This window comes from Rhodnius prolixus, unplaced genomic scaffold (genome assembly GCF_049639745.1).
Source record: "Rhodnius prolixus isolate KJV_2025 unplaced genomic scaffold, Rpr scaffold_3, whole genome shotgun sequence".
NCBI lineage: Eukaryota > Metazoa > Arthropoda > Insecta > Hemiptera > Reduviidae > Rhodnius > Rhodnius prolixus.
Window position 1 is genome coordinate 51,095,347 of NW_027411603.1, and position 22,513 is coordinate 51,117,859.

A 22,513-nucleotide genomic window follows, 5' to 3' on the forward strand; every position below is an offset into this window, starting at 1 on the left:
TTGATTTAATTAATTGTTTAGTTAGATAAGTTTTCTTAATTAATTTTTTTTTTGTAGTTTCCAGAATTCATTATTAGGTCAAAGATTTTTCCTTGTTGTCTTTGATAACTTCTTATTAGATGACAGACTGTTATGTCATATTCCTATGTGACAAGTTCAACCTTGCTGTATATGCATTACCATGTTCTCACATTAATTTTAATTGTCTATTCCTTCTACTTGTCATATGATGTCATTAAAATTATTTCAAGATTTTGTGGGAAATAATACAGATTTATTAATAACAACTTTATGCAGGAAATAACTAGCAATATTAGAGAAAGATTGAGGTGAAACATAGAGCACTTAACATATTGTATTAAGGACGAAGAAACGAAGATCTCAAATTCTGAGACTGAAGAAAAATACTCAATGATCTAGGGCTAACTTTATTGAATGGGGCTTTTTCACTTCTTTGAGATGTTTTCAAAAGTAGCCCCTACATTATTCTCTATAGTTCTTATTTACATATGTAGCTTTACAAAATTTTATTTTAATACTTAGCAAGCATCTACGGTTTACCAATCCCATTGCATAATGTGGTTAGGAGTGCAGTGTTAGATCATATCTTTGACTTTATCCGTTGTAGTACGCGTATTGCATCCCTGACCTCTACATCTTTCGAGGTAGAATAATCAGTTTGTTGCAGAGATTCAGGTAACGTTACCCGTCTCGCACAACACTTACTGACTCAACAGAGTATCCGAAATCGCTACCAGTGAAAACCATAAATCGATATGATTGAAAAAAAACTATCTCTTAAGTGTGGTAAAAGAAAAGTAAAAACGGGATTATTTGAGATATCGTTTTAAAAAACTTACTTTAAAGTTTTTGAGGTTATCCATAACCAATCTTTCGAGTCTACCATCATTATTTCGAACTTAACCATATACACTGGGCCAAAAAAGTCTGTGAACACTAACCTAAATTTTATTACTTTTATTATTATCTTATTAGAAACTTCTTTTATTTTCAAATGAAATATACTATTCGATAGAGAGAAACCAGAGTTTTTCATTTTATATTCAATCTTTTATTTTTGTTCAGCAGGAATATCACAATTAAATGTTTAACAAAACAACACCCCAAACGAATGCAAAAAAAGTCTGTGAACAGCTGTATAAATATGTAAAAACATTAAGGTAACAAACAGAAAAACGATTGAATAAAGTTTCAAAGTTCTCTATTGTATTGTAGAAACCACTACAGTCAGTTTTGTGAATAAATAATCTAATTAGTACATATTTAACCACTAATATGGAAGTTCCCAGACCAATTCGAGAACTTATTGTGACGTTGCGAAATGAAAGAAAAAGTATTCGAGAAATAGGGAAGATAGTTCAAAAAAACCCTTCAACGGTGCATAATATAATTAAAAAGTACGGAAATGTGATTAGTAGGCCACGCAGTGGACGGCCACCAAAACTTAATTCCTTCCATAAACGGCAAATTCTGAAGTCTGTTCGAGAAGAACCCAGGACAAGCGCTCAAAAAATCAGTCAAGAATTATCAAGTGGTTATGTGTAAGCGTAACACCACAGACAATTAGAAATAAATTACATGAATACGATTATTGCGGTCGAGTCCCGAGGAAAAAACCTTTAATCAATAAAATAAATCGTAACCGCCGATTGGATTTCGCGAAAGAATATGTTTCTAAGCCTTCTAGTTTCTGGGAAACCGTAATCTTTTCAGATGAGTCGAAATTCAATGTATGTGGGTCTGATTGACGACAAAAAGTGTGGCGAAAAAGAAATGAAGCTATGAAAATGAAAAATATGAAGCCTACTTTTAAGCATGGGGGAGGCAACATTCTGGTGTGGGGTGCATGAGTGCTAAAGGAGTGGGCAAGTTAGATCTAATTAATGGTATGATGGACCAATATGTGTATGTGGATATATTAAGACGCAATTTAAAAGAAAATTCAAAAAAATTAGGGTTGGAGGGAACGTTTGTCTTCCAACAAGACAATGACCCGAAACATACCGCACTAAAAACTCGGGAATGGCTTTTAAATATTACACTCTGGCGCCTAAACACCCCTCCACAATTGCCAGACCTTAACCCAATAGAACATTTGTGGGATGAAATCAGCCGCCAAATAAATAAACGAGGAATAAGAAACCGTGAACAACTAAAAAACGCTATTTTAGAAGAGTGGGATAAAATTCCAACATTGACGACCACAAAATTATTAGGATCGATGAAAGCTCGCTTGTTGGAAGTGATCAGGAACATAGGAGGTCCTACAAGTTTTTAAAATTTATAATTCACGTACAATGTGTAAGAATGATTTATTTCTGCAAAGTGTTCACAGACTTTTTTTGCATTCGTTTGGGGTGTTGTTTTGTTAAACATTTAATTGTGATATTCCTGCTGAACAAAAATAAAAGATTGAATATAAAATGAAAAACTCTGGTTTCTCTCTATCGAATAGTATATTTCATTTGGAAATAAAAGAAGTTTCTACTAAGATAATAATAAAAGTAATAAAATTTAGGTTAGTGTTCACAGACTTTTTTGGCCCAGTGTATGTAAACTTTTCTGAACTCTGGTTTGTTTAAAATCATAGTTCTTGGAAAATCGTTTGCCCTCTAATAAGATACGCAACACCAATAATTCTAAGATTATTGATCCAAAAAAATAAGCAAAAGAAATATAACAATATGCAAAATTACTATCCAAAACACAAATAACTAAAACCAAACATAATCGCATAATTAAAACTCAAATCAAAAAGGCAGCTGCAACAGTCGCCATTTCAGCCGCCCGGTTATAATACCTTAACAGTGTTATAATAATATATTTCATGTTCGGTATCTGTGTATCATTTTTGAGCCACTGATAAGAAGCATCCAAACATTGGCTAAAGGCAAAAAAAAATCGATTTCTTGAGAACTACACTCAACAAACCAGAGTGGAAAATGTTAACAGGTACGAAACATACGTATTTAAGTTTGTTTGTTTTTTAAATGGAAATTAAGAGCCCACTCTTGTTTTGTGACTTGAGTGATTGCATGGCATGTCAAATCAATTTGTTAATTGCTGGCTCTTTTCCTATTTGTTTTCTCTGTACACAACACAAACCTGATCGCAGTATACATTATTTGTCAAATTGTTCTTAAAATCGTTTGCTTTGTTGAGAGAAGTAAGATTTTTTCAAATTAATTTTTCTGCTATTCAGGTTTTCGAAAATGAAATATAGTCGGAACTAATTTGAAAATTGTTCGGCACAATGTTGAAACATCTTTTATAGAAGTAACTGCTTTAATCAAAGAGGAAGAAAAATTATAGCCAATTTCGATCATAATTTTTTATTTTATTGCAAATAGGCCGAGGGGTTAAGTTATCTTCTGATCTTATACTTATTGACAATTGTTTTATTAGCAATTGCTTTACATTTTGCGAGTTTGCCTTATTGTTGGTGTGTCTTTTATACAGATTGTTGAGGTAAAGAACGTGTAAGCGTTTTCTCAAAGTCAGGATAGAACTCTCGTTAACGTTTAAGACAAGTATGCATAATGTTAAAGCATATTACGAATTGTTAATAAGTTTTAAGCCCAGAAGATAACCTAGTCTCCATAGGTCGAATGTTTGGCATTAAAACAAAAACTTGTGATTGAAGTAGGCATTAATCTTTCTCCCATTTTTGATTAATGAATGAGTCACCAAAAAAGAAGATGAACAATAACTTCTTAAAACTTAGTATATTAACCTTTTTATTAGTGACATTGAAGGCAACTAAATAATTTTAGATTAGTTTTTGTAATCGAAGAAAAATTACCATCAAAGGAATCAATTTCGAGTATTTCATAACAGTTTGTCCAATCAATTTGTTGGGGGTTTTCTTATGGAATTTCCAAATAATGATTATTTGTGCCAATTTTGCAGGACTATTGTCATTTATTTCGTTTACATATTTTTTTGCCATAATTTAGTAAAATCATGAAAATAGTTTAATAACCGTTTAATTACCTCCTCTTTTTTTTGAAATTGAGAGCAAATATTTTGACGTACATTTGAGATTAATTTGCGGATATCCTTTCATCGTTGCATATTATATTTTTGCTTTAGTTACGCATTTCCCCCTTCCCGCTCTTTCTTCCCTATTTATGAAGATAATTGTAATTATTTAGTATGGCAATATAGAATGTTTTTTTAACAAGGGGCGATCACCTTAGCTGTGCTAATTTTTTTGTTTGTGCACTCCCTCCCAATGCAAAATTTTAATAACTAGTTCCTTTTTGTCTTTAATGAAAGTTAATAGGTTGTTCGTTTATTATTATAATTATTATTTTTTATTACAGAAAAAAAAAATTGCACGTGTAACACGGAAGCACATTTAGACATCATCTGATTCTTTTTTCAACCTCATTCATTCATCTCTAGTGTCATCTTCTTCAGCTAAATGTTCGTGTCTTCTTTAAAGGTAATAATCTTGTTATTAATTGCAGTACTTTTTTTTTTTAAAAAAAAACCATTTTTTAAAGTGTTTCTTTAATTTTAATCACTCTAATATTAAATTATTCTCTTTACTTATATATTAATGTAAGGTACTTTTACTTGCAAGTTTATTTTAGTTGAGCTCTTTAAGCTCTCCTTCAAATTCTCGCTTCCAACAAGTAGTATATTTCTGAAAGCCTGTCAAATTTATTAGCATGATATTTCCAAGAGATAAAACAGTGTTATTTTAGTTTTCTATTATTTCCTGTACAGTCGCCATAGGCTTTTGATTCTTGTAACGTGCAGAGCAGAAGTTGGTCTAAAACAGCGTAATTTATATTAACGTGACATGGGCAACGTTTAGCTTATAATTGTTTTTTTACTTCTTATTTTTATTTATTTTTTTTATATAGTATATTGATCATTAGTAGGGAGTTCTAGGGACTGTGACATCACGTTTCCAATAACAATAATGTACATTATAATAAAAAGCTAACGTCATGCATCTCAAATCAAATGTTATTCAAATGATTTTTTATTGTATTTCATTGACGAGTTTTCAGTGGAAATATACGATTTAAAGCCCCCTAAAGATGGAAGGTTTTTTGTGGTTTTGGTGGTGAGAACCAAAAATTTCAAGGAAGCCGAAAATTTATATTTTGATTTAGTATTTACTGTAGTTGTTACTGCAAGCGATAAAAAAAAAGAAGCCTAAACCAGAAGTACCAAAACAGCTGAAGAATGTTTTTTTTTATTCTTTTGAGATTTCCCAAGAAATTGACTCTAAAGATTTCCATTAAACGACGTCCTTAAATTGTACTCATGTTAGACTACAACTTTTATTCAAAAAATTTTGTTTGCAGTAATATTTAATTTTGGGTACTTTTAAAGAGGGTATAAAGGGTAGGCTTCCCTCAAAAGTATGTTTTCAGTATAATGAACTGTATCTGTATCTTGTGTATTAAAAGGTTGGGATTAATTTTTGTTGATATTCCGGAATTTGGGCCACCAAAAAAAGAAAATCACAATAGGAAATATCACGTCTTTTGCTTGGAAAATGTTCCTACGCTTTTCTTTGAACTATTTATGTGGGAAGATTCGGATTTTCCTAGGGATAGCTGTAGTGTGTGGGGTGGTAGGTTTATTTGTAATGTGTCATTTCGGTGAAATATGTTGGATTTACTACAATCTGGTTGATATTAAGTTAGAATTCAATAGGTTTTTAAAAGTTGGAGTTAGAAAAAAAAATATTTAAGTTTGAACTGTTGTCAGAGTTATGAGGTTATAAACTTATAACCTCATATGTAATTGGGAGCAGTTACCATTATAGAGGTGCTACTGTTAACTGTCTCCTTCACCATTGACTTGTTTTCAAACAAATTTGGCCCATACATTCTTTAGGACCAAAAATAGTTGTGGTAGGACTCACCATTTACTTGTATGTGATTGTTACATAGGCTCCAGGCGCAGGAAACACATGCATTGCGTGGGCCTGGCAGATGATAGCCTTTACAGGTTATGTCAGGAAGAGGAGGAAACGGCGCTGCACGTGTTGTGTCAGTGTGAGGGGCTTGTCTGGGCTAAGGATATTACTTCTCCGGGGGAGGAAAAACCAAGGCCTGTGTGAGCTTTACCCAAGAGTCGCTCTCCAGCATTAAGAGTCTAATTAAAAGGACAGGTCTGGGAGGGCTAGCTTTAGAGTGAGGGGAGCCACAATAGATCCAAAGGGGTCGCAGTGGCGTAGGCCTTAAGGCCGCCCTAGTTTAATCTAATCTAATCTATGGTTGTTAGAATGTTACCATGTAAAATGTGTAGCGTTCGTAAAATTTTCTATATTTTGATTTCTCTGGACATATCCCCTTTTTTGAGATTTCTTGAGACCAAAAAACCAAATTGGTCAGTGTCTGTCTATGGTAATCAGTGTGATTATAATACGAACAGTTGCAGGAAGTCCAAATTGGCTAACGTAGTTTTTTTTAGGTACGTCCATCGACAAGTAAGGTTTTGAACATTAGCCAGCTAAAAGTTTCCTTTTTTTTTTTCTTTAAATAAATTTTGTATTTTCTTGCAGGATTTCCTTTGTATACTTAAGTTTGTTGTGTACTTATTATGCGTAAGTAGTTCTGCAACTTAAATATTCTCGGGTAAGTTTAATGAAGAATACTTATTTGTGTGGGTTTTTTTGTAAAGCACTATTGGGACTTAAATCTATTTAGTATTAATGAGAATTAAATTTATAACCAAAACTTCAAATTAGAGGAAATGGGAAACCGGACATGGATAGGTTTTAAGAGTGCTTAGTCTATTCTGTATTTTTTCGAAAATCGTACTTTTAAAGTAGATAGAATAGTATTGAAGTCGACTACTTTTTTAGTAAAAATTGTAATTTAAAAGAAAATTGATTTACGTAAACTGCTCCAAAACAGCAGCCCTGCTTTTATTGCGCAGACTCCAACCAAGAAAACTGAGAACTTAAGAGATAAAAGTTTGTGTCAAATAAGAAATTGTAAAAAATAACAAAAAAGATCTTGCCTAGCCTAATAGCATGCATTATTATTTGGAAGTGGTACAGAAAAAGATTCATAGATAAATATAATTTTTAACCTTCATTGCGTAAAATCAAGAATTAAGAAAAAAGAAAAAGAATATTTAGATAATTGCAAGGGTGATTTGCAAAAAAAGAGAAGATAAATAAACTGAAATTGCAATATCATTCCCTGAGAATATCTAACCGACCTTCAATCGTTGCACTTAACTTAACGCTTATTTTATAATTCTTTAATTTCTCTTACGCTCAGTAAGAGGGCGTAATAGTAGAGATTTCTCATTTTGACTTTTCACGTGAAATATCCGTTTTGAGGTCATCTAAGTCTCCTGAAAAAGTATATTTAGCTTTTAAGATGCTAAATAAAAGATGTCACAGTAAAGTTTCGGTCAAAATCGGTCACCGGAAGTCACCAAATAGATTTTCCAGTTTTTCTTTTAAGATTTTCTTTAAAAAATGGCTGCTACGATTTTTCTTTTAACTTAGTTGCATTGATCATCCAGATTCGGTGAAAAAGATACTTCGTAACCATTTTCGCTGCCATTTAGCCTTGCCATATTAACATATTAACGGCTATAAACGATTAAAATAATTAATTTTAGAGACACAATTAATAAAATTTAATTGTGTGAAAAACGAAAATGTTGCATCTACTGAAAGATAGTTTTGTTAAAATTTTATCAGACAATCTCTCATTATAATAAAATTTCAATAAGGAAGATCTCAATTTTAAAACAGGATTTACAGTAAATAAACAAAGACATAATTTTTTAGGGAAAATTCCTTAAAAATAAGGAATAGGAGATAGAAACAGAACAGAAGGAAACTCTTTATGTTAGTCAGTTTTCTTACAGTAATTGTCTGAAGTGACTTCTATACGGCTCGTTACTCCTTGGTAAGAAAACATGTAATTGGGAGACTACTTTCAATTATATTTTACTTGGACTGCAAAGTCTTATAGTTTAATCATGCTCTCTCATATGTAATTATGTTTTTTTTCTGACCTTCAAGAGTTTTTCCTAATGTAGTATGACTTGACAACAAAATGAATTCTGCTGTACACACTCATAAGACTTTCTCTTACTTCTATTCTCGAGGTACTAACTGAACACGACTTTCTCTTACTTCTATTCTCGAGGTCCTAACTGAACACGACTTTCTCTTACTTCTATTCTCGAGGTACTAACTGAACACGACTTTCTCTTACTTCTATTCTCGAGGTCCTAACTGAACACGACTTTCTCTTACTTCTATTCTCGAGGTACTAACTGAACACGACTTTCTCTTACTTCTATTCTCGAGGTACTAACTGAACACAACTTTCTCTTACTTCTATTCTCGAAGTCCTAACTCAACACGGCTTTCTCTTACTTCTACTCTCGAGGTCCTAACTCAACACAACTTTCTCTTACTTCTATTCTCAAGGACCCTAACTCCCACGACTTTCTCTTACTTCTATTTTCAAGGACCCTAACTCCCACGACTTTCTCTTACTTCTACTCTCGAGGTCCTAACTCAACACAACTTTCTCTTACTTCTATTCTCGAGGTACTAACTGAACACGACTTTCTCTTACTTCTATTCTCGAGGTCCTAACTGAACACGACTTTCTCTTACTTCTATTCTCGAGGTCCTAACTGAACACGACTTTCTCTTACTTCTATTCTCGAGGTACTAACTGAACACGACTTTCTCTTACTTCTATTCTCGAGGTACTAACTGAACACAACTTTCTCTTACTTCTATTCTCGAAGTTCTAACTCAACACGGCTTTCTCTTACTTCTACTCTCGAGGTCCTAACTCAACACAACTTTCTCTTACTTCTATTCTCAAGGACCCTAACTCCCACGACTTTCTCTTACTTCTATTCTCAAGGACCCTAACTCCCACGACTTTCTCTTACTTCTACTCTCGAGGTCCTAACTCAACACAACTTTCTCTTACTTCTATTCTCGAGGTACTAACTGAACACGACTTTCTCTTACTTCTATTCTCGAGGTCCTAACTGAACACGACTTTCTCTTACTTCTATTCTCGAGGTCCTAACTGAACACGACTTTCTCTTACTTCTATTCTCGAGGTACTAACTGAACACGACTTTCTCTTACTTCTACTCTCGAGGTCCTAACTCAACACAACTTTCTCTTACTTCTATTCTCAAGGACCCTAACTCCCACGACTTTCTCTTACTTCTATTCTCAAGGACCCTAACTCCCACGACTTTCTCTTACTTCTACTCTCAAGGTCCTAACTCAACACAACTTTCTCTTACTTCTATTCTCAAGGACCCTAACTCCCACGACTTTCTCTTACTTCTATTCTCAAGCCTCGACCATAGTTTTAGTTAGACTCAAAGCCTTGGAACTAGATACACAGTTTCTGTTAAACACCCTTTCTTTTCCAAAATATTCCTCCACATCTCATAATCTCCGATACTTTCCTGATGATAGCAGTACTTGCAGAAACTTATCTATGATTGCCAAAATAATAATAGCTGTAGTCCCCTATTAGATTGCTGCCTCAATGTTAATGGATGTGATGTCAATGTAAATAGATCGCTCGCTATAAATGTATTATATAATCTCGCCGTTTCCATGATGGAAATCCCTAAGTGATATTTCTGTTCTTTATAATCGATTTTTTTTTTTAATGATCATTCATTTGTGAAGTTAATGTAGACAATTAATTGCGTTTCACTGATAGAACTTAAATTAGTTTTTAGATGCTGTTTTAATAATTTATAATTGTTGATTTAATAATTTTCACAATATGTGCAGAGACTATTATTCTTCTAATAAGTAAATTGCTAGGATGTTTTATGTTTTCGTCTGCAGAATTCCAAATGTTATTTGGTGTCATTTTTTTAAAAAACCGGCCTAGAATGGACACTCTCACGACTTTGTCGTAATCCGATTATTATATTTCTGGCTGTACCTTTCAATCTAAAAATTTGTACTTTTATAAATCACTTCTAAATTAAAGACTACGCATTATTTATGAAATTATTGCTACGATTTCCGGGGGGGGGGGGGTTGTATATTTCACCGCGAATTTTGCTGTGGCACCCTCAAAATTCAGACGATTTTTTTTTTTTTTTTTTTTTTTTTTTTTTTACCCACAAACTGCTACAATTCCAATGCTTTTTTGGAAAAAAAAAAAAATATGAGGCTAGAAAATTCAAAAACTTTTTAAAAAAAATGCTTACACCAACATTCATCAATGATTTCATTTATTTATTTTTATTTTTAAATAAAAATCGTCGGTTTAAGTTCATTCTTCGATTAAAGTAATTGTTATTTTATGAAGTAGTCAAACGTTTATAATAATAGGTAATAATTATCTGGCTTTATCGCAAATAATATAGTTTTCTTCAATTATATTCTCAATCTAGGTATTCATCCCACAATGTTGTATATATGTAATATAAAGTAAATAAGATATGCATATATTTAGGACAGCTAATTATTCCAGTATTTTACTATAAGTAAAATTAGGGGGACTAAATTAAATTACAATTGAGAAATGAATAATTGTTGTTGAATAATCTGCTTGTTATTAACTGTGTGTTATTTGTGCTCACGAATATTTCGGTAAGACGAATTCAAGACAGTAGCCTACTCTGTCTTTTTCTACTTTAACATGCATGTACATATTTATGTGATTTATCATAATTATAACAAAAAAATATTATAAATGAAGTGGCCAGCATAAGGGTCTGTGACATCTAATAAATTCTAAAAAATAACTTATTAATGAAAATTAATGCAGTAGAATTAGTTAACTATTAATGAAGTATTAATGAAATGTTGGGTACTCGCTGATTTGTGTACCTTTTGGCGTTTAATCAACTCTTATACTTAACTTTTTAAACTGTAAGTTTTTGTTAAGGAGATTTTTGTACCTTTTGGATAGATTTTCCTTTTTGTTTATTTTACAAAGTTACATATCTTCTTTACAGATTTTTTTAAAATTTGGAATAAACAATTCTATCATTATAATCTGATAAGGTGTTAAGTCGGAACCGTAACTACCAATGGAGAGATCTTTTTAAAGAATGATTATAGTTGCGTTCCCTCAAACCATCCTCAATAACAATTTTTTTGAAAAAGCGTTTTGAATAACATAGGAAGGTATTTGTACGTAAATAGCAAAATTAAACTGCGATTTCAGTACTTCCTTTTAAGAGGAGTAAGAAAAATAAACTACGATTGCAGTACTTCTTCCTAAAAGGCAAAGAGGCAAAGATCTTTTAATCGAACGACAATTCATTGATTTAAATCGGTTCACTCATTGATAATTTAAATGATTGCAGTACTTCCTCTTAGTAGGTGCAAGAGCATCAGCAACGTAGAGGAGCTTTAACCACTTATTCGAGCTGAATTTTATCAAAATCGGACTAAGCGTTATAGAAATATTGGTAATAATAGTTTTAGAAAGGGCCTTATTTGGGTGGGGGCAAACTCCCCTCCTTATGAGGCACGGCGTCGAGACTTTTAAAGTGCAAATCTGTACAAAATTTCGATTCGAATGACCCTTCATTCATGCAAATCGGTTCACGTGTCGATAATTTGCAACGATTGCTATACTTCCCCTTAATAGTGTAAGAGCAGATCGTCGCTTTAATGTTACGTAGGGGAGCCCTAACCCTATCATCCTACCAAATTTTATCAAAATCGGGCCAAGATTTACAGAGTAATTAGTAATAATAATTTTGGAGGGGGCCTTACATAAAGGGGGCTAACTCCTCTCCCATTCAATTTACAGGATCGAGACCCCCAAAAGGCACATCTACATAAAATTCCGAATCGAATGACACCTCATTCATGAAAATCGGTTCACGCGTTTAGGCGCTACGTTGTTTACAAAAAAGGTAACAAGAAGAAGAAGAAGAAGAAGAAGAAGAAGAACAAGAACAAGAACATTTTTTGAAAAAGCCGTTTTTGCTCATTTTTGGCAACTTTTTTCTCGAAACCTATTAGATATGGGTTGTTACAAAAAAATTGCAGTTATAAAGGAGGGTTTGCCCTATAATTTAAAGAAAATTTGGGAATTTTATCTTTTATAGAAAAAGAGAAAAAAATTGTCAAAGTTGGGTGTTTTTCAACGTTACGCTTTTTCGTGCAGTTTTTGATGATCAACCCTTATACAACTGTCCTACCGGACAGTTTTAATACGTAAACTCAGTTTTCCTAGGGCATACCGAGATATGTATCACACTTCGTATTAGTGCCGTACTAATCGGATTTTTACCAAATTTGTAGCCCTGGCAATTTTTTTTAGCTTTTTTTTTCCGATTAAATCTTCTGCATAAAATAAATGAACTTAATAAAAAAAGAAAACAAGGCGTTACAAAATGAACGTAGAAGATACATATGTATACATTTTTTAAGGTTACCTATAGTAATGGTTTTATGTAACCTTCCCCTGTTTGTTACACTTTACAGACAATAGTAGCTTTAAACCAGTGAATTCCAATTTTAGATACTGGCATAGATTATTACACATATCTTAATAAGTGAGACTCGGCTTTGTTCTGCGTCAAGGTTGACAGAAGGTTGTTTACTATTGAAGAGTTTTCTCAAATTAATAATTTTATTTTCAACTTTTTTCCAGTGCACAGCCGGTCTCAGAACAGTATTCTCTCGTTACAAGACAACACTTCCATTATCAGACACCAAGTCGTAAGTAGCCTTTACTAAGAAAGATAGTATTGATTAAAAATAAAAATTATTACTAAGTTATTGCAACTTTGTGCCTATCTGACATATTTAGTTTTTTAATCTCGGCTATCACACACCACAGTTACGTCATAATTATTGTTTTAGAAAAAAGAAGAAGAAATATTGAATAAAACGAGTCTTTTCAAACAAGTAAGACCTTGGATGGTGACGTAAAGGAAGTGATTCCAGTGAAGTAATTATATTAATGCTCTATCTTTTTTTCCATCATGTCGTCTGCAATTATAATAACAGTGTAACAATAACTCAGCCCATTTTGGTGTGTTACAATTCATTTACTGCCTCTTACTTGCGTAAGATTGTTCTATTTTTATTGAACTGTTTATAGATTTTGAAAAGATAATCTCCATTTTTACAGTTATTAAAATTTTCGAAGTTTCATGAACGGACATATATGTTCTATTAAGACTGCAGGTTGTTCTAATTTTTTGCATTTTTTTTTTTTCAGTTTTTACTCACTTTTGGCAGATTTTGACCATAACTTGATGAAGTTATATCCCATAAAGTGATAATAGGAAGTTGGTATCAAGATTGCAGTGGCTTAGCTGCCACTTCCTCTAATTACTTCTAAAGATTTAAGAAGTTTCTTTAAAAAAAATCTTATGAATTTCATTGTATAATTTGGTTTCATCTTCATTTCTCTCTGTAGATAAACAAGTTGGAATTCTGTAGAAGATCGCGTGCAAAAGCCGTTAGTTTTAACGGGCTGTTGACGTTGCGTTCTTATTTAGAGGAATATTTAGAAAAATTCATTCTACGGAATCAGCATTTTTTTAGGTTTAATTTTATCAGTCGTTTAGAATTTTTCTGCCCTCTCGTATGAAAAGTAGTTATTTCGTGAATTGTAAATTTTCAAAATGGATTTTCTTCATGGGAAATTCAACATCCCCCAGTTCTTTCAGGTTTCCACGGATTAATCTTTGCAACTCCTCCAATGCTTCTTAATATCCTACAAACTTGCAGAACAGTACATTCTTCCATTCTCTTCTTCTAGTCAGCCGCTTGAGCAAAATTCATACCCAGTTATTGGTCTTAGAACTCTTAAAATACGTTCACTAAATAAAGCATTGTAGAAAAAAATAAAGGTAAAAAAACTGAACTGAACAATAAAGAATAATGCGTAACAATGCGCAAAGTCAAGGATGTAACATCTGTTGAGATACTACAGCTTCATATCATTTTATTGCATACTTTCTGGGGCGGGGGGAGATCTATCAGCTGGATTGGGCCAACCATTTCCGCATTGCTCTGAACCATTCGCTTATTGGTTCACTCTCCTAAAATAGAGAAATAGAACAATAGACAAGTAGGTCTATTGACAAGCCTTCCCCTTTGAGAGAATTAGGAGCAGGGCCTTTGGTACTTCTGGGATGGGAAAATTGATACAGCTTTTCTCTAATGTGCTATTGTAGTGTTATGTTATGTGTGTGCTATAATAGTAGTAATCAGGAATATAGAAGCAGACCGTCTTGCAAAAACTGGATCGCTAAAAGATCAACCGCAAGCTCCACTGGATTACGCGACAACGAAAAGACTCCTACGTCATAAATTTAACTCCGAGGCGATAGAGAGTTTTGAAAGGCAGGCAGAAGGGAAAAAGTGGAGGGTTCTGCTTGAACAGGGAGGACGAATTCCCCATAACCTCCCCAGAAACGAATTAGTTGCCTGTTTCATACTAGCCACTGGACACGATTACCTGCAGGCTCATCTTGCCCGAATTGGAGTCGTGAACAGCCCTACCTGTGTGTTGTGTGGCGTTGGGAGCATGACTGGCTCTCACCTAGATGAGTGCCAAGCTCTTTTAGACATTCAACAACTGCCAATTAGGCAGACTGATAACTATAAGTATCAATCTATTTTATATTGGACTGCTCGAAGTCGAATGGCTAAACGCCAATCATGACTTGGCATTGGAAAAAAAAAAAAAAAAAAAAAAAAAAAAAAAAAAAAAAAGATTATAGGAGATGATAGGAGTTTGAAGAATGAGTTAATTTTTCGCAATTTTCATGGAAATTTCTCCCTCAGATACTTACTCTAAATTTGGTACACCATCCACGCATCTCTGTTCGAGGAGCGAGGGGATGTCTCAGAACTTCTTCATTGCACTTCGCCCATAGCGGTGAAGACCTCTGTCCAAATGTCAGTCACAAACTAAATGCGATCTCAGCCAATTTTTAATCTTAATAATCATTTTTCTCATAGTCCTGTCCTTTGAGCCAGGGTCGATTGTAATTTAAGACTTACTTCTTATTTTAACGTCCTGTAGTTCGCATAATTATATTTTCAATACAGTTGTTTTGATTTTTAGCTAATACCAATACCATGAAAGAGAATGCCATTATTATTTATCATTTATTTATTTATAATCATCGCATTTATTGCGTAATAAGCAACAGGGCTAGAATATAATGTGCACATTGCCCTCAGAGTGGCGAAGTTACCCACCGGTAACGCTCCAACAATATTTCACCATCTGTAGACTCATCGTCAGAGAAATCTCTTGGAAGAAAGCTGTTGTACCAGCAGATTGTGAAGAGATTCCAAGTTAAGATGAAATTTTCCAGTAACGGGTTTAAGCTTAATTTATGACGAAAGTAATGTTTTAAGTCTCAGTGAATGGTTTGATTGGTGACATAGAAAGGAGTATAGAATTTGAGATTATAAGTTCTGGCCCCATCGGAGGTTTGTGCTTTAAACCACAGATGCCGCAGTTCCGAACTATTTTTTTTTTTTTTTTTTTTTTTTTTTTTTGCGCATCAACAGCTGAGGTCATTAGCGCCCGGAGCTTTTCCAGTGCACTGCCGGCCTCCGGACAGTGTTCTCTCGTTACAGACAACACTGTCCATCACCGGACAGTGAGCTGTAAGAAGCTCCTAGGAAGAGAAAATCTAAGGGTCAGCTGCTGGATTCGAACCCGGGACCTCCGCGTGGGAGTCCAGTATGCTAACCTCATAGCTAATCCCTTCCCTTCCCGAACTACTATTAAATTAATTTTAATCCAAGTAAAAAAAAAAACATGAAAAAATGCAACTTCACGCTATCTTGTGTTTGAAGTGTGTTACTATACGGCTCACTAGCGCTCCTGCGTGGGGCAATTTAAAACCTACAAATTGTTTATTTTTTTAAAAACTTTCTCCAACGAAATATTGTAATTTTGCCAAATAACCATTATTTGGTCCCCAAAGACCAAATAGTTAGTTTCTACGAAATGATGTGATCATGTGTGTGAACGTAATATTAAGAATACAAGAAATCAAAGGAAGCTGTAAGTATATTTTCTCGATTTTGGTGCAACCAGAAGATATTAGATCCCCACATCTGGAGTTACCACTCTATTGGAGATCTTATTCTTTAAAATTTTCTGTAAATCGTGGTCTACAGTTTCAGTGTTTACAGTTATAACTTGTATTTCAACAACTTTTGGCCATTTCCTGGGTGGAAGGTTAGTGCTCCATAAAGTGACACCATTTCAGCAGGTTTCTGGTTTATGTATTATAAAGGTGGTTTAAATGTGTTGCTGAAATTTCTGGTTGGAATAGAATAAAACAATGGGTTCACTGCACTGGGTATTTCTCTTAGATGAGCTTTCAAAATGATGATCGCCTCCTTTTATGCACTCTAAATTATGTAAATCCAGAACATGCTGAAACTTTTATGTACTAGCGCGCTATCTGTAGATAATACCCATTACCAAGTACTTTGTTTGTACATAATTTCATACTACTTCGATAAAATATTTATTCTACATAGATATATCTATTTACAAATTATTATTTTACAAAACATATAAGAGTTATTCTAAACTTGTTTAAAGTGGGCACGAGTTTAATTAGACTACTTCACCTTTCGGAGATTTCTGGGGTCCTTCATCTGTAACAATTTAGAACATAATGAGATTGTGATTATTGCCTACAATGTGCTGGTTCCTTGCGTCTGAAATATTGTTTATTTCAGACAATAAAATATTGGTTTTTAATCTACATTTAGCCACTCCCTTTTCGATCTAAAAATCTACAAATCTTTTGGAAAGCACAAAAATACGCAGTGAATCATTTTTAAACTGAACAAAAGGTCTAATTGGGGCTCTTAAGAGTGTTGCGTTTCAAAGCACACGAGGGTCTTGTTCCTACGGCGTTTGGTTTGCCAAACTTCGAGTCGCTCGAGATTCTACTCTACTCGCGTGGCCAGACGAATTCCGATCACGGGTAATTTCCGTGAATGAAAATATTTTCAATAAAAATGAACACCGCTACTAGATGTTTTACGTTTACAATCAAAAATGCATTGTTGAAACTGTCATCCTTCAATTCACAAAACCTCTTACGTCTCAGTATTTACTGGTCATTTCTTTGGATAGATCGAGCCATCCCAAGTCAGCAATAAGAAGTCTATACGTTCCCACAGCTCGGACAAACTTAAGTCCATTCACACTAATTCTGGGAAAAATACTAGAGGTCGCATCTCCCATTCTCTTTGATCTCAGATCTCATTACTAATACAGTAAAAGCTCTTTATTCGCGGGGTATATGTTCCATAAATATGCCGCGAATACAGAAACCGTGAATACGGAATGGTAATTTATATGGGATTGTAGGGGATACGTTCCTAGGTGACAAAATAAAAAAAACCTAATATATAGAAAAATCAATTTAATTGAAGTTTTTGAACATTTTGATTAATTATCTTAAGGCTTAGGCAATGGTTTGAAGAATTTTGTAATTTTCTCTTGCTTGGCAGTTTTTAAAAGCTTTTGTTTGCAGTCAAAGTTTGAACTTGCCACTACAACTACCATCAGGTTCTTTAAAATGACCGTAAAGATACTTTGCCTTCTCCCGGACCATTGGACCACTCAGGGGCACCCTTTTTTTGGATGCGGTCTTCGATCCATAATGACAACGCCACTTCCATTTTTTCTATTGCTGGATCACGAACAATTGTTTTCATTCTGTGCGTTTACATTCTTAAAAACACCGATCGCGACGAAGGCGTCTTATGTCAAAGTCCTCGGCGATATCATTTAACAACATACTTTAGGCAAAGTTGTAATACTAAGATCTATTTTACTTTTTTTATTAGTCCATTTGACGGCATTTACAAAGGATATTGGGTTGGATACCTATTGGAATCCTTTTATTATCATAGTGTACTTCCGCGAATATAGGAATTGGGTCACATTTTTTTAATCCGCGAATAGTGAAAACGCGAATGAAGGAAGCGCGAATAAGGAGCTTTTACTGTATAAGACAAAATAATTTCTTTAGAACTTACCTTAGTATGCAAGCAATCCATCAGTGCGGAAACTTTTTCACATTCATCCTCCTCTTGTGTCACTACATTTTGGTTACGTGACAGTTTAAAATAATTAAAATTAATTTTTTCACATTTGAAAATCAAAGAATGTCGCACATCCATACTACTAAGAATGTAACCAAAAAATTACCTTGCCTTGCACACATTTCTATGGCCATTTGCATTCTAGTCATTTCTACGTAAGTCATGTTCGGCGGAAAACCTTGCAATAACATCCGATCTTTAATGAATTCACCATCATCTGACAACTACGTAAAATAATAGAGGTACTTTTATTTATGTTGATAAATTCACAGAAATTTTATTTCAAATAATTACAGTTTTTTGCTTTGCTACTTACCATACCTTTAGCTTTCATTGCGCATGCGTGACCACACTGTAATCGTAAAATACAGGTAAATAGTAAATAATTATAATTACATTGATTGAAAATGCACTGATACACTGGCATGACAATAAGCTTTTAGATAAAACCTATAATACCTACATATTTGTAGTAACACTATTGGTATCTTAACCTTTCTTACTAGCATTTGTTAGGAAGGTTACAATGTTTTATACATTGACACTTGGTGAATTTAATTTTTTTCCGTTCATATTTATATTATAATGAAGAATTATTCTATTACATTCCAATATTGGTGCTTTTTGGTACTTCTTTACTGCATAGTTTTTATTTTTCAGTGTTTTCCTCGAAAACGGCCCCCCCTTTATTAAAAAACTTGGTACGCTAGTCGCATATTTGGAGATCTACCACATTTAAGTGAAACATTGGTATGTTTTTTGTTAATGCTTTAGTTAGAAATTCATTATTTCTCTTTAGGGTGCCTGGTTTTCCCTTTTATATCTTGTTTTGGATTTTCATCCATTATCAGAGGTTAATTTTATCAGTTTAGGGTTAAGAATTTCACTTTAAATTTTAAGTTATGTCACACACTACACCAGCTAACTCTTGGAGTTCACACTTCGACTCACAGTGTAGCTTGTCGGTGAAAATAGAATTCACCACACCCCAGTGATACCCCTGAAGTTGAAAAATCTGAAACCTGCAGGAATAGACATGCTATAGCGATCGATTAAAAGTCGATGATATTGTCCAGCACTGCATTTTCAACATTTTACTATTTTTTTTTTTTGCGCCAAACGTGGTAGACAAAAGCGTGTCTGCTTAAAATAAAACCGTGGTATTACAAGATCTCTTCGTATCCCAAATCTTGGGGTCTCATTTTTCCCAGTTAATTTTAAAATAATTTAAGTTAAATAACGAGATAAATGGGCGGATGTGTGTGTAATATTAGTTGTGAAGCGTGGCTTTGTAAGTTGGAGATCCCCAGTTCGAATCTTGCGCATGACTACTTTTTATTTGTTAGAAAAAAAAATTGTTTATAGTAAAGTATGAGCTTTCGGCCCCGCCTAGGACACCTAATTGGTACCTGGACGTTAAGCTCCCCTCTGAAACAACTAGGCGATTACTTTACGAGAAAAAGTGCAAAAAAATAACTACTTACTGCTTTATTTTTCATCTTTAAAAACTTACTTTTTCTGCATAACTTCCTTTTGTTGCAACCTCTGTGAAATGTAAAAAAAAATGATGAATTGAAAAAAGAAACGTTTAGCGATTGAATTTGCACAAATCAGCTGTTAAAAATTATATTTGGTAGATATTAACAATTAATTAACCTCTCTTTTATTTTTACCTGTGCCAGTTAGATTGTATTTTTGAATACACGTAAGGTATTGCACAGTTTCTGGATCTGCTTCATCAGATTCAGTAGCATTTTCACAGATAATCTGTAAAATTAATTTTTTCAGCTGTTAGGAAAGTTTGTTTTGTTGTATCATTTTAAGGGGCAGTATTCGGTAGAATATTTTTTATACGAGGGTCGTTTGAAAAGTCCGTGCAAAAATAAAAACTACTTAATTTTTTGGGGTAAACCTTTTTTATTCTTCAACATAGTCTCCTTTTAGGCTTATACACTTCGTCCAACGCTGCTCTAGTTTGTTGATCCCTTCCGAATAATAGGATTTGTCCAAGTCTGAAAAATAGCCATTCGTTTCTGCAATCACCTCCTCGTTTGAATAAAATCTTTTTCCCGCCAGCCATTTCTTCATATTGGGGAACAAATAGTAGTCCGAGAGAGCCAAGTCTGGAGAATAGGGGGGGCTGTGAAACGAGTTGGAACCCTATTTCCATTAATTTTGCGACCACAACTGCTGAGGTGTGAGCTGGTGCGTTGTCGTGGTGGAAAAGGACTTTTTTGTGGGCCAATCGTGGGCGTTTTTCTTGCAGCTCGGTTTTCAAACGATCCAATAACGATGAATAATATGCACCTGTAATAGTTTTACCCTTTTCCAGATAGTCGGTGAGGATTATTCCTTGCGAATCCCAAAAGACAGTCGGCATCATCTTTCCGGCCGAAGGAACGGTCTTCGCCTTTTTGGGCGCAGATTCCCCCTTGGTAACCCATTGTTTAGATTGTTCTTTGGTCTCAGGAGTGTAGTGATGTATCCATGTTTCATGCACAGTGACGAAACGACGCTTAAAGTCCTGCGGATTCTTCTGGAACAGCTGCAAACCGTCCTTGCAACACTTCACACGATTTCGTTTTTGGTCAAGCGTGAGCAATCGCGGCACCCATCTTGCGGATAGCTTTGTCATGTCCAAATGTTGATGCAAAATATTATGTACCCGTTCATTCGAGATGCTCACAGCACTAGCAATCTCACGCACCTTCACTCTTCTGTCATCCATCACCATATCGTGGATTTTATCAATGATTTCTGGAGTAGTAACCTCAACAGGGCGTCCAGAACGTTCAGCGTCACTTGTGCCCATATGGCCACTCCGAAAATTTTGAAACCACTTATAAACTGTTCTAATCGAAGGTGCAGAGTCACCATAATGTTTATCAAGCTTCTCTTTAGTCTCCTGAGGCATTTTGCCTTTCATAAAGTAGTGTTTAATCAACACACGAAATTCTTTTTCGTCCATTTTTTGAAAATCACTCGACTTCCTCGATTCAAACGAATGCCAAACACAAAGAAATAGACCGATCTGGCTGAAACTTGGTGTGTTTTCTTCCAAGAGATGTTACTAACTAAACATAACCTCGATACGCGCCAGTAGTGCTATCTCTCTGACTTTGCACGGACTTTTCAAACGACCCTCGTACAAACAAAAAAGTATGTTTTACCAAAACATTATTTTTATTGGGCCCTAGTAACAAGCTTTTAGCTCGAATTTTAGATCTGTTATATTTTGTTGCTATAGCAACGGTTTTCTTTTTCTACACTCAAAGTGTTAGTATCGTTTAATACACTCTTCAAGTTACCACGAATTAAATTCTTTAAAACATTCGGACTTTGAAGAAAATTTAGATTTTAAATCGTGAAAATTTTAGGCAGAAGTCTGGCTAAAAAAATTAATTAAGGTGAAAAACTTTTGCTACGCCCTCAATAAATTTGAAAATAATACCAACTGCCGTTGACTAAATAGAAAAAGATAAGTGACCAAAACGTTTTTGCGTGTTAATTGACTCTTTTTCTAGTAAATTTCTTACCTTATTGATGGAGACTGACATAAATACAATCAGAAGTAAAGCTTTCATTCTGACATACGCTTGAATACTTGCCACAATCCGCTGGTGTATATTTGAATGGCTAATTGTATATATACAACACCACACAAGGACAGATCTGCTAAATTTTGTTGCTAATAGCAACGGTTTTCTTTTTCTACTCTAAATAAAAAAATTAAAATAATAATAGTGGGGATAATATGTTGCAGGATTGTCTGTCTGTCATTTCATCTGCAAATTGTTATGACACAATAACATAAAATTTGACAATAATGTATCTCTGGACTATTAATATAAAATTATTCCATTCGTAAAGCAAGTAATTAGAGTTATTGTGAGAATTGTTTATATTTTAGCCTTTTTTTTAAGGACATTGTTAACTTTTGTTGAGAAATAAAATTTAAAGAGGTAATTAAAAGAAAATGGTTTTTCATTTTTCGAATTTTATAAAAGTCTCTCTTTTGACTAATTGAAGAAAAAATAATTTTAAAAGTAATTAACAATTTTTGATTAATGAAAACCCAATGAATTTATTGTGCTTATTGAGATCGGCTTTCGCGTAAAGCCTTGAAAACTGCTATTAAAATAATTTGGAAGGGAAGTGAAGCAATGCTTCCTTCCTGTTTCTCTTCCTGAAAGCCTTTTCTATTTGGCAATTTGTTTATGCAATGAATTGTTCGCCAAACTTGATGAAAAACTAAGCGATTTAAACTATCGATCCCTTTTTGGCCTAGTTTTACCTTATCGATTAGCATTGTAATCGTTAAGATTTTCTTTTTGTTGGGGGGGGGGCTCTCACCATTCGTTTTTAGGATCTCCTGAGTACAGGAAATTTGATCTCGGTCCCCTCTCTCTGTTT

At 34.0% G+C, this 22,513-nt stretch overlaps 1 protein-coding gene and 1 long non-coding RNA gene across 4 annotated transcripts in view; one reads left to right on the forward strand and one right to left on the reverse strand.

Annotated features, from left to right (window-relative positions):
• Positions 1-22,513, forward strand: part of LOC141452275 (uncharacterized) — a 29,728-nt gene that overhangs the window by 1,221 nt on the left and 5,994 nt on the right. For 2 of the 3 annotated variants that reach the window (XR_012457306.1, XR_012457305.1), the window contains exons 1-4: positions 2,551-2,973; positions 4,347-4,468; positions 12,642-12,709; positions 12,854-12,941. This is a non-coding gene — a long non-coding RNA (uncharacterized lncRNA). Of the gene's footprint in view, positions 1-2,550; positions 2,974-4,346; positions 4,469-12,641; positions 12,710-12,853; positions 12,942-22,513 lie in introns of those variants that run through there. The other variant, XR_012457307.1, reaches the window with a different exon arrangement.
• LOC141452270 (uncharacterized) lies at positions 16,488-21,797 on the reverse strand. Its single transcript, XM_074124244.1, has 7 exons — positions 21,637-21,797; positions 19,774-19,867; positions 19,614-19,645; positions 18,417-18,452; positions 18,207-18,324; positions 18,035-18,096; positions 16,488-16,636 (listed from the first exon to the last, which is right to left on the reverse strand). The coding sequence occupies exons 1-7, from the start codon at positions 21,682-21,684 to the stop codon at positions 16,601-16,603; spliced, it is 426 nt and encodes a 141-aa protein (XP_073980345.1). The 5' UTR covers positions 21,685-21,797; the 3' UTR covers positions 16,488-16,600.

Excerpts from the sequence above, each read along its gene's own strand:
- LOC141452270 (XM_074124244.1), bottom strand. The coding sequence starts at position 21,684 with ATGAAAGCTTTACTTCTGATTGTATTTATGTCAGTCTCCATCAATAAG. Across the intron at positions 19,868-21,636 it reads TGTCAGTCTCCATCAATAAG|ATTATCTGTGAAAATGCTAC; the intron begins GTAAGAAATTTA and ends TTAATTTTACAG. Across the intron at positions 18,097-18,206 it reads AGAAATGTGTGCAAGGCAAG|TGACACAAGAGGAGGATGAA; the intron begins GTAATTTTTTGG and ends ACCAAAATGTAG.